This window comes from Oncorhynchus keta, chromosome 28 (genome assembly GCF_023373465.1).
Source record: "Oncorhynchus keta strain PuntledgeMale-10-30-2019 chromosome 28, Oket_V2, whole genome shotgun sequence".
NCBI lineage: Eukaryota > Metazoa > Chordata > Actinopteri > Salmoniformes > Salmonidae > Oncorhynchus > Oncorhynchus keta.
Window position 1 is genome coordinate 46,119,268 of NC_068448.1, and position 12,121 is coordinate 46,131,388.

Genomic DNA, 12,121 nt, shown 5'->3' on the forward strand with positions numbered 1-12,121 from the left:
TCGTCACCATTGTTATGGCTGCCCTAAGTAAGTTCAGGAGTAAATATCACATAATAAGTTGCATGGACACATTCTGTATTCCATAAAAATGGTTAACATGACGTTTTAATGACTACCCCACCTCTGTATCCCACACATACAATTATCTGTTTCTATAAGGTCCTTCAATCGAGTAGAGAATTTCAAGCACCGATTCAGCCACAAAGACCAGGGAGGTTTTCCAATGCCTTGCAAAGAAGAGCACTGATTGGTAGATGTCTAAAAAAATTTAAAAAAATAAAGCAGACAGTGAATGTCCTTTTGAGCATGGTTAAGTTATAAATATACTTTGGATGGTCTATCAATACATGCATCCCCTTCCTAACTCAGTTACCGGAGAGGAAGGAAACCGCTCAGGGATTTCAACATGAGGCCAATGGTGATTTTAGAGTTTAATGATTGTGATATGAGAATTGAGGATGGATCAACAACATGGTAGTTATTCCACAATACTAACTTAAATGACAGAGTGAAAATAAAATATGCATCCTGTTTGCAACACTTAAGTAATACTGCAAAAAAAATGGCAAAGAAATGTACTTTTTGTCTTGAATACAAAGCGTTATGTTTGTGGCATATTGTCAAGCACGGTGGTGGCTGCATAATATTACGGGTATGCTTATCATCTGCAAGGAGAAGGGAGATTTTTAGGATAAAAATAAATGTAAAAGAGCTAAGCACAGGAAAACTCCTAGAGGAAAAACCTGGTTCTGAATGCTGGAAGACAAATCCACCTTTCAGCAAGACAAAACCTTAAACACAAGGCCAAATCTAAACTGAAGTTGCTTACCAAGACGTAATTGAATGCTCCTGAGCTACTGTTTTGACTTAAGTCGGCTTGACTTGAAAATGGCTGTCTAGCTATTATCAACAACTAACTTGACAGTACTTGAAGAATAAAATGTAAAAAAGAATGGCAAATATTGTACAATCCAGGTGTGCAAAACTATTTAGAGACTTGCCCCCAAAAACTCTCATCTGTAATCGCAGTGATTGCCAAAGGCGTTTCTAATATTGACTCGGGTGAATGCTCTTCTAATCAGGATATATTCGGTTTTTATTTTTCATAAATAACATTTTTTAAATGTTATTTATGAGTAGATCGTTAACAAAAAATAACAAATCCATTTCAATCCCACTTTGTAATAAAAAATAAAGTTTGGTGTGAATACTTTCTGAAGGCACTTTGTATACCATTTGTCTGTGTGTGTGAGATCAGGAGGAGGAGTTCCGAGCGCGGCCTTGTCTGGACATCATCCAGCCTCTTCCAGAGGGCTATGAGGAAATCTCATCAGATGCTCTGACCGTCCGCAACTTCCAGGAGAACGAGTGTCGAGACTACCGACTGGGTAAGCCAATCAGAAAAGCCCCGGCAAACACTACTCAGTGACACTGTGTATTTACAGATGATTCTAGCTACTATAAACTACTGTGCAGGATATATCATGTACTAAAGATCATTCCAGCATTCTCATGTGTCAACAGAACATTCCGAGGGAGAATCCCTCTACTACATCATCAGCCCTAAAGACATTGTGGTGGCCAAAGAGAGAGACCAAGATGACCACATTGACTGGCTGCTGGACAAGAAGAAGTATGAGGTTGGTGTTATAATCGTCCAATCAAGCAGACTTCATGTGGGAACTCCGTATTTTGCTGCGATATATCATCTGTGTTCAGTACTAATGCATTATAACTGTCGGCTGTTACCGTGTTACCAAAACGTATTTTCTCTCTCACAGGAAGCTCTGATGGCTGCCGAGATCAGCTTCAAGAACATTAAACGCCATGAAGTCCAGGTACTGTATAGGCATTGGACATGTCAAGTGCTATTCCTTCCCAGAATAGTGCAATTCCTTGCTGTTCATGTGTTATTCCTACTCCTATTTTACCTACATGTATGTATTTGACCAAATCCCAACCCACTTCAGCAAAGTAACAGTATGAATATTACCTTTGACACCCGACCATACCTACTGCTAACCTTAAACTGCAGAGGACACATCGCCTGTGCGCCTGTCCCCTCATACAGATTCTCTAATGTCTCACACACACTAGCTACAAACCATCTTCTCCTTTCTCACTGTGCTGCAGTGAAAGAAGCCTCATTGGCTCTCTTTTTTTCTTACTAAAATAATCGGGTTACATTTTAAAATGTCTTTCCTGGCCTAATGATTATGAACAGTTTGTATTGCTCTTTCTGGAATGTCGTTGTTCCTTGGATGGAAGGCTAGACCTCTTTAAAAAAAATATATATTTATATATATTTTATTTAAAAAAAATTCAAACCATGTCCTAACTTACTTACAAGCATTTTATGGGTTTAAAAAAACAACTTTGGGAGCCAGTCAATGCAGTACTTTTTACTGTGTTTCACCCATTTACTTAATGGGTTGAACCCAAGTAGCATCTGACCAGAGTATTCAACCTGTAGTACTTAAATACTATTTGCGTTTACCATAGTGAGCTCATAGTATTGGTTAAAGTGCAGACTGTCAGCTTTAATTTGAGTGTATTTTTATCCATATGGGTGAACTGTTTTGAAATTAGTACACTTTTTGTACATAGTCCCCCCCAGTTTAGTGGACCGAAAGTATTGGGACAAATTCACGTATGCGTATTAAAGTACAAAAAGTTAAGTTTTTAGTCCTATATTCATAGTACACAATGACTAAATCAAGCGTTTCACTATAAAAATTTGTTGGATGCATTTGCTGCTTGTTAAGGTTGTGTTTCAGATTTTTTTTGTGCCCATTAGAAATCAAATTTGATTTGTCACATGCGCCGAATACAACAGGTGTAGTAGACCTTACAGCGAAATGCTTACTTTACAAGCCCTTAACCAACAATGCAGTTTTTAAGAAAATACCACAATAAAAGTATGAGTTAAGAAAAACAAATAACTAAAGAGCAGCAGTAAATAACAATAGCAGGGAAATATAAAGGGGGTACCGGTACAGAGTCAATTTTTTAGGGCCTTCCTCTGACACCACCTGGAATAGAGGTCCTGGATGGCAGGAAGCTTGACCCCGGTGATGTACTGGGTCGTATGCACTACCCTCTGTAGTGCCTTGCGGTCGGAGGTTGAACAGTTGCCATACCAGGCAGTGATGCAACCCGTCAGGATGCTCTTGATGGTGCAGCTGTAAAACGTTTTGAGGATCTGAGGACCCATGCCAAATCTTTTCAGATTTAGTGAGAGGGAATAGGTTTTGTTGTGCCCTCTTCACGATTGTCTTGGTGTGCTTGCACCATGTTAGTTTGTTGGTGATGTGGATGCCAAGGAACTTGAAGCTCTCAACCTGCTCCACTACAGCCCCGTCGATGAGAATGGGGGCGTGATCGGTCCTCTTTTTCCTGTAGTCCACAATCCATCTCCTTAGTCTTGATCACGTTGAGGGAGAGGTTGTTGTCCTTGCACCACACGGTCAGATCTCTGACCTCCTCCCTGTAGGCTGTCTCATCATTGTCGGTGATCAGGCCTACCACTGTTGTCATCAGCATGATGATGTTGGAGTTGTTACATACCCTTACCACATGGGGGCGGCCCATCAGGAAATCTAGGATCCAGTTGCAGAGAGAGGTGTTTAGTTCCAGGGTCCTTAGCTTATTGATGAGCTTTGAGGGCACTATGGTGTTAAACGCTGAGCTGTAGTCAATGAATAGCATTCTCACATAGGTGTTCCTTTTGTTCAGGTGGGAAAGGGCAGTGTGGAGTGCAATATAGATTACATCATCTGCAGATTTGTTAGTGCGGAATGCAAATTGGAGTGGGTCTAATTGGAGTGGGTCTTGGATAATGGTGTTGATGTGAGCCATGACCAGCCTTTCAAAGCATTTCATGGCTACAGAAGTGAGTGCTACGGGTCGGTAGGCATCTCGGCAGGTTTCCTTAGTGTTCTTGGGCACAGGGACTATGGTGGTCTGCTTGAAACATGTTGGTATTACAGACTCAGACAGGGCGAGGTTGAAAATGTCAGTGAAGACACTTGCCAGTTGGTCAGTGCATGCTTGGAGTACACATCCTGGTAATCCGTCTGGCCCAGTGGCCTTGTGAATGTTGACCTGTTTAAAGGTCTTATTCACATCTTCTGCGGAGAGAGTGATCGCACAGTCATCCGGAACAGCTAAAGCGCTCATGCATGTTTCAGTGTTACTTGCCTTGAAGCGAGCATAGAAGTTATTTTGCTCGTCTGGTAGGCTCGTGTCACTGGGCAGCTCTTGGCTGTGCTTCCCTTTGTAGTCTGTGATAGTTTGCACGCCCTGCCACATCCGACGAGCGTCGGAGCCGGTGTAGTACGATTCGATCTTAGTCCTATATTGACGCTTTGCTTGTTTGATGGTTTGTCAGAGGGCATAGCGGGATTTCTTAGAAGCTTCTGGGTTAGAGTCCCTCTCCTTGAAAGTGGCAGCTCTACCCTTTAGCTAAGTGTAAATGTTGCCTGTAATCCATGGCTTCTGGTTGGGGTATGTACGTACAGTCACTGTGGGGAAGACGTCCTCGATGCACTGATTGATGAAGCCAATGACTGATGTGGTGTACTCCTCAATGCCATCGGAAGAATCCCGGAACATATTCCAGTCTGTGTTTGCAAAACAGTCCTGTAGTTTAGCATGTGCTTCATTTATAGACCGTGTCACTGGTGCTTCCTGCTTTTAATTTGAACTTGTAAGCAGGAATCAGGAAGATAGAGTTATGGTCAAATTTGAGAAATGGAGGGTGAGGTAAATCATGTCCTGTGTCATTTTGGAGTCACTTTTATTGTAAAATAAGAATAGAATACAGTATGTTTCTCAACACTTCTGCATTAATGTGGATGCTGCCATGACTACAGATAATCCGGAATGAATCGTGAATAATGATGAGTGAGAAAGTTACAGATGCACAAATATAGTTTCTCCCAAAAATGCTCACCTCCCCAGGTCTTGTAATGTTGAGCGGTGAGCATGTCTTGGGGGTTTTGATGTTTGTGCATCTAACTTTCTCACTCATCATTATTCACGATTCAGTCAGGATTATCCGTAAGCATGGTAGCATCCACCAAATACGGAACTTTTTACAACTTTAATACACATACAAGTGAATTTGTCCCCTAAATTGGGGGAGCTTATGTACAAAAAGTGCTGTAATTTCTAAACGATTCACCTGATATGGATTAAAGCTGACTGTCTGCAATTTAACCTCAGTCATTATCATTTCAAATCCAAACTGCTGGGGGGAAAAAATTGTCACTTTCCCAATACTTTTGTAGTCCACTGCATGTCTTCAAGCCTTGACACATTGCGATCCCTTAGTTGTCTAATTTTCTAACGAAGATCTAAGACCTCTACTTTCTTCACTTTAAGTTAGATGGGGCTGTGATTTTACAGGATTTCTTGACATTAATAATGACTTACAGATCTGTTGAGGTCAAGGAAAAGAATGAAGTAGATTTTTGGAAACAACATTTGATGAAATTACAGAGGATACAGTCCATTACTCATGTTGTGTTCCCTCATGGAGTGTCTTTTCTTTTGTAATCAGAAAATTGGGATGGCCTACATCAATCACCTGGTGGAGAAAGGTGACTATGACACCGCTGCCAGGTACTTCAGCCTTTTAGTTATTTCAGTTTAGTGTTTTTTCTGCAAAATACCAGTGTAAGGAGTAGATGTGGTGATTATTTTCTCTGCTCTCGCTCTCTCTCTCTCTCTCGCTCTCTCTCTCTCTCTCTCTCTCGTGTTCTTTTAAGTCCAGGAAGTGTCAGAAGGTGCTGGGAAAAAACATGGAACTCTGGGAGAATGAGGTGTACAGGTTTAAAACCATTGGGCAGTTGAAGGTGAGTCGGGCCACGTTGTGACCTTGCAACTTGTGGTAAATTATGGCATTAGAGACTTTGAGCAAGTTTTGGAATGAACAATACTCTCAGTATTGCCCTCAGTATTAACTGTTGTAATTCTCTGTATTGTTTTCTTTCCCTCATGTAACTCCCTCCCATCTCTCTCCTTTTGTTTTCCCACCTCTCCTCCTGTCTCTGCATCTTTAGGCCATCAGTCAGTACTTGCCTAGAGGGGACCTGCGTCTCAGACCTGCCATCTATGAGATGATCTTACACGAGTTTCTAAAGTCAGACTATGAGGTATGTCTGTCTGTTCCTGATGGTCTGGTGGTCTTCTTACTGCCTTACGTTATAACTCGTATTATAACAAGTACTCAAGAAGAACCAAATTTAATAGCATTAACCAAGCCTCTCTCTGCAACCTCTTTCTCCAAGGGCTTTGCCACCTTGATCCGTGAGTGGCCAGGAGAGCTCTACAATAACATGACCATTGTTCAGGCAGTCACCGACCACCTCAAGAAGGACCCCATGAACAGCACCCTGCTCACCACACTGGCTGAACTGTGAGTTACTCTATACTGGTTTGAGCATTTTGATTGACTTCATTACCTCTCTATTGCTGAAATGCTTATTTTCCTCTTTTTTTATATATATATATAGTACCACTAAGCTGTGTGTTTCTTCTGTCCATGCAGGTATACATATGACCAGCGGTATGACCGAGCCCTGGAGATCTACCTGAGACTGAGGCATAAAGATGTTTACCAGCTGATCCACAAACACGACCTCTTCTCCTCCATAGAAGACAAGATTGTGCTCCTCATGGACTTTGATAAAGAGGTGATTCGCCAGCACATGCACAATTGTTTTATTAAGTAGACTCCTTACTGTATCATAGGACCTTGCTACTGTTTAAGGCTGTGTTATGCGTATAATTGTCCTTACTTGAATAGTAATATCAACTTGTCTTTTTTGAGTGCTTTAAACTGTGCAAAAGTCATGGAAACCCTCCGTCTTGAGTCCTTGTGCCTCATACACACAGCTCTTATTGCATTTGGATTGTCTGGCCACAAAGGTCATAAGTCACTTTGTGTGTCTCTTTGTCTGAAGAATGGCCTTTTCATTTGTGTTGTCAGAAAGCTGTCGACATGCTCCTGGATAACGAAGACAAAATATTGGTACGTGTACTTGGCTTTCCTTAATCTTTCTTGGGGAGTTTGAAATGAAAGCACATGCTGTTCGCTAATGATGTTTCTGTCTTCAATGTTATACAGATTGACAGAGTGGTGGAGGAACTCAGGGACAGGCCTGAGCTACTACACATTGTGAGTCACACTACAAGGTCTTTAGTGATTATACGTTTTTAATTTCCTATGATTATCTTGATTTGAAAATTGTGTTTAACATGGCATTTCACCTCCTTCTCTCAGTATCTCCACAAACTATTCAAGAGGGACCACCACAAGGGTCAGCGGTACCATGAGAGACAAATTGGCCTGTATGCTGAATACGATCGGCCCAACCTACTGCCATTCCTGAGAGACAGCATCCACTGCCCACTAGAAAAGGTACTGAGACACTTTCAAAACTGTGTGCTCAAATACAAATATTTGTTTTATTTATTTCACCTTTATTTAACCAGGTAGGCCAGTTGAGCACAAGTTCTCATTTACAACTGGCCAAGATAAAGCAAAGCAGTGCGACACAAACAACAACACAGAGTTACACATGGAATGAAGTACATTTCTTTGAATTTAGATCTATATTATCTTATCATGCATGTCAGATTACTACAATAGAAGAAGAATGAATCATCTTACTTTTGAAACTCAAGTGTGTTGCAACTGCCTTCCCTATCTTTTTTAGGCTCTGGAAATTTGTCAGGAGAGAAGCTTTGTGGAGGAAACTGTCTTCCTGCTCAGTAAGTGTCCCCTTACAGTTTCTGTGACATTAACGTTACTGAATAAACCATTATAACTGGTTAGAAATGCTCATAAGTGCTTTATAACTGGATAGAAATGCTTTTAGATCGGGGGACAAGCTTGAACTATACCTCCATCCAGTCAGGTAACTAATAGCATTTGGTCTGAGGAAACTGACCCACTGTAACTTGTCCTTCATAGGCAGAATGGGGAACTGTAGACGGGCTCTTCAGATGATTATGGAGGAACTGGAGGATGTGGACAAGGCCATAGAGTTCGCCAAGGAGCAGGATGACGCTGAGCTGTGGGAGGATCTCATCTCGTATTCCATCGATAAGCCACGTAAGTCACGTGAATACAGAAGCACTTTCAAATGATCAGGCCTACTGCATAGTGTTTCCACAGGTGTCATTTTAAGTTTCTGTCTTTTTCCTCTCTCAAGCCTTCATTACTGGTCTCCTCAATAACATTGGGACACATGTGGATCCCATTTTACTCATCCACCGCATAAAGGAGGGCATGGAGATTCCTAACCTCAGAGACTCACTGGTCAAGATCCTCCAAGACTACAACCTGCAGGTAGCCTAGCGGTTAGAGCGTTGGGCCAGTATCCGAAAGGTCACTAGTTCGAAATCCCTGACCCGACATGGTGAAAAATATGTGCCCTTGAGCAATGCACTTACCCCTAATTACTCCAGGGTCGCCGTTGATAATGGATGACCCTGTCCGTGACCCCACTCTCAGAGGGTGTCTCGGGGATAGTGGCATATGCAAAAAACACATTTCCAATTAAATATGATAAATATATCATTATCATATGTCAAAACATCAGCCATCGCATAGTGTACCTAGAATATCACTGTAACAACAGCCTTGCCTCTGAAACGTTTTTGTTTCACTGTCTCTCAGATCTTGCTCCGGGAGGGTTGTAAGAAGATCTTGGTGGCTGACTCGCTGTCACTGCTCCAGAAGATGCATAGGACTCAGATGAGAGGGGTCAGGGTGGATGGTGGGTAGTTGTTTTTGTGTGTGGATGTGCAAACTGTTGGAACATAATGACTTCGTTAAGCATTCGTTTTGATGTGTTTCATTGTTTGTGTTTGAATTGTTGATTTCTTTTTCAGAAGAGAACATCTGTGAATCCTGTCACGCTTCAATATTACCATCAGGTGGGCTTACCTTATTAAGCATTAGACAGTATAATGTTGCATATTCATATATAGTGTCTACACTTTAGTATTATAATTGGGATGCTTCTTACCATCATTGCATTTGAAGCTATTCAAAACACCTGCGTTCATGTTTTGCTCCTTTGGCGTAGATATGGCCCAGAACTTCAGTGTGGTGGTCTTCCACTGCAGACACATGTTCCACAAGGAGTGTTTACCTTCTCCTGGAACGGTAAGTATCTACCCAATCTCCTTTTATCCCCCTCTCTTCCTCACTTCATATAGAGTATGGACTTTCAGATGAGAGCAGCAGATTTCCTGCCTAATATGGCTTTTGCCTTTTCTCTTCTTTCAGATTCCTGGGGTCCAGTTTTGCAACATCTGCAGTGCGAAGCGGAGAGGGCCAGGAAGTGGAATACTGGAGATGAAGAAGTAACAGGAAATGCTCACCTTCCCTTGCCATCACTTCATCTTTCCCCAATTGGAGTGAATGGTAATCTCTGGGTTGATAGATTTTAGCTTATTCCTCTGTCACAGTGTGCTCTGTTGTATCAAATGCATAATATGTTGTAATGTTAAAGGTAGACTCCGCGATATGACATGGAGGCAGAAAGTAAACAGCATAGTGGGTCAATGTCCGCAACAACTAAGAGCATTTGAAGTACGAGGCTCAACTTCTCTGCTGTTTTGGCTCCCTGGCTACAAGGCTGTAACCGTGTGACGCGAACCCATGCACATGCGCAGAAACTGTGTGACCGTGTGAGAGCGCAGTCTTGCATCTCACTCATTCCAATATTTGTGGTGCTGCCTGTGGCCACCTCATTTTGTTGAGTCTACCTTTAACTGTTACTAAAATAAAATAAGAAATGCTGCTCTATTTCCTCTTAATTCTCTTCTTGCAATTTGCTTTGAACCTCAATGATCAATGAATTTAGGATTCCAAATAAAAGTTTTGAAATCTCAATGTGTTAAAAGTGATCTCTAATTTCCACTGTAGAGCATTAAATAATATACTGTATTTAGTAATGGACCTACAAATTCTCTACAAGAATGACAAGACTTTTGGTCTTCAGTGACATTACATTTCTTGGAAGGTATCACTTGTTCTATTGAGGACTACACTGCTTAGATAACATGGCCCTGTCTACACCATCTTCAAACAATATTTTAGTAGGATATCCTTTTCTTGTAGATCTGTCCAATGACTTTGTCAAATGAGTAGCCCTTATAGCATTTTTCATGGGTATCTCGTAGATTTGATCAGTCGTGCTCTGAAAACTGACAAAGAAAAACAAAGACGAAGCAGCTGTTTTACAAGTGGGATGCATTGTTGAGCGCTAAATCCTGAGGCGTTCGTACTGATTGTGCGGAGATTGTGACAGCCGGTTAAATGGCGTCCCTTGAGAGGGCAAGAACCAGATTTATGTCAGAAGTGCAGTATTCTCATAAAGAGACATATACTTGTAAGAGGTTGAAGAGAGAGAGGAAGAGGGTGAGCTTGAGTTGGCTAATAATGGCAAAAAAAGGGAGATGATTTGTTAAAAGAAGAATGGTAGAAAGTGTAAGCAGAGCGAGCTATACGCCGTATTGAAGACCGGAGGAGACATGGAAGTGAATGAGGCCGAAATATCGGAGGTGGTAGGTGTGAGGTTTTTGGAATCCGAGGGTCAGGATAAAGATTGGTCTGTGACAGTAGCAGTGACATTGTTTTTTCTCTCAAGGAAAGGGTGCCATTGAGAGGAGTGATTTACTGGAGTAGGGGTAAATGTGAAAGTTAACCAACTGAAGGGGAAGATTCCAGGTGTTTGTGATGCTCGTCATTTGGTGCGACGCAGACAGGGTGGCGTGAATGGTGAAATAGAAGAGTCGTTTGTGTCCTTTTGAGTTTTGATGTTGAGTCTTTGCCCGACAAAGGGATGCTAGGATATATAAGTTATCCCGTACAAGCTTTTGTTCCCGAATACGTTATGTTGTTACAAGTGTCAAGCATATGGGCGTGTGACAGCAGTGTGTAGGAGGGAGGTTCCTAGGTGTGAAAAGTGTGCAGAAGGGCATGAGACAAAGGAATGTGTAGCATTGGGTAAAGTAGTGGTATGTGTTAATTGTAGGCATGCCTATGGGGCTGGGGAGCCGGAAATGTCCGGTGGGAGAGAGGCAGGTTGAGGTTTCCAGGGTTACAGTAGTGCAGAAGTTGTCATATGCTGAGGCAGTGAAGAAAGTAGAGGAAGGTGGGTCAAGGGGGTGGGATCCGGAGAGGAGTGGTGTGAGTAATAGTTATACCAGTACAGAGGGATAAGCAAACAAGTGATATGTTTCAGTAAGATTGAATTTTTTTGTATTTATAGCAATGGTTATCAGAAGTACTGCAGGGATGAAACGTAAAGTCACAGAAAATTGAGGTTGTCGTGATAGCTGCAGAGGGGTATTTGGGTGTACTAGACTTGATGTCAGAAGAGTTACAGGGTGTGTTAAGTGGTGGTGTCCCGTTATTGGCCTGAGGACAGACTAAATAGATTTAAATAGTGGAGTATGGTGGTGTTTTTTTTGTGAGTGTTGGGTTAGATCAGGGGTGTCAAACATACGGCCCGCGGGCCGGAACCGGCCCCCAAGGAGGTTCGATCAGGCCCGCAGGATAATTTGAAAGTGGAAAAAATGCATAAAAGACATGGAATTAATATTTTTAATTCGCTGCAATTCATGGATTATCCGCTAAGGGGCGCACTCTTTCCATCAGAGTAGAAGACAAGCCGCATCACTGAGACAGACTGAAAACAGCAGACGGTATCAATGCGCCATCTGCTGCTTGTTACGACGTTGTTAATATCATTAGCCAAAATGTCGTTATCCAAACGGAGAAAAGTAGATAAGGAGTGTAGAATTTTCAAAGAAAAATGGACCACGTCCTATTTATTTACAGAGATGCACGGAAAACCTTTGTGCTTGGTGTGTTTGCAACAAGTTTCGGTATTGAAGGAATATAATATTCGACGCCACTACGAGACTCATCACAGCGAAAAATATGACGGCTTGCAAGGACAACTGAGAAGAGATAAGATTAACGAATTGCTGGCGGGTCTGAGGAAACAGCAGTCAACTTTCATCCAGAGCCGAGAAGTCAGTGAAGCAGCGGTAAAAGCCAGCTACCTAATTGCTAGCGAAATAGCATTAGCAT

General features: G+C 42.0%; 1 protein-coding gene across 2 annotated transcripts in view; it reads left to right on the plus strand.

Moving 5' to 3' along the window:
- Nucleotides 1-9,913, plus strand: part of LOC118361489 (vacuolar protein sorting-associated protein 41 homolog) — a 29,796-nt gene extending 19,883 nt beyond the window's left edge. For both annotated transcript variants that reach the window (XM_035741466.2, XM_035741467.2), the window contains exons 11-28: nucleotides 1,259-1,388; nucleotides 1,525-1,640; nucleotides 1,782-1,838; nucleotides 5,564-5,625; nucleotides 5,777-5,858; nucleotides 6,066-6,158; nucleotides 6,294-6,421; nucleotides 6,554-6,698; nucleotides 6,995-7,036; nucleotides 7,133-7,183; nucleotides 7,289-7,426; nucleotides 7,725-7,779; nucleotides 7,982-8,122; nucleotides 8,223-8,359; nucleotides 8,690-8,789; nucleotides 8,905-8,949; nucleotides 9,102-9,181; nucleotides 9,305-9,913. In XM_035741466.2, the coding sequence (XP_035597359.1) occupies nucleotides 1,259-1,388; nucleotides 1,525-1,640; nucleotides 1,782-1,838; nucleotides 5,564-5,625; nucleotides 5,777-5,858; nucleotides 6,066-6,158; nucleotides 6,294-6,421; nucleotides 6,554-6,698; nucleotides 6,995-7,036; nucleotides 7,133-7,183; nucleotides 7,289-7,426; nucleotides 7,725-7,779; nucleotides 7,982-8,122; nucleotides 8,223-8,359; nucleotides 8,690-8,789; nucleotides 8,905-8,949; nucleotides 9,102-9,181; nucleotides 9,305-9,385 (1,683 nt within the window). In that variant the 3' untranslated portion in view covers nucleotides 9,386-9,913. The remainder of the gene's footprint in view (nucleotides 1-1,258; nucleotides 1,389-1,524; nucleotides 1,641-1,781; nucleotides 1,839-5,563; nucleotides 5,626-5,776; nucleotides 5,859-6,065; nucleotides 6,159-6,293; nucleotides 6,422-6,553; nucleotides 6,699-6,994; nucleotides 7,037-7,132; nucleotides 7,184-7,288; nucleotides 7,427-7,724; nucleotides 7,780-7,981; nucleotides 8,123-8,222; nucleotides 8,360-8,689; nucleotides 8,790-8,904; nucleotides 8,950-9,101; nucleotides 9,182-9,304) is intronic.
- The last annotated feature ends 2,208 nt before the right edge of the window (nucleotides 9,914-12,121 follow it).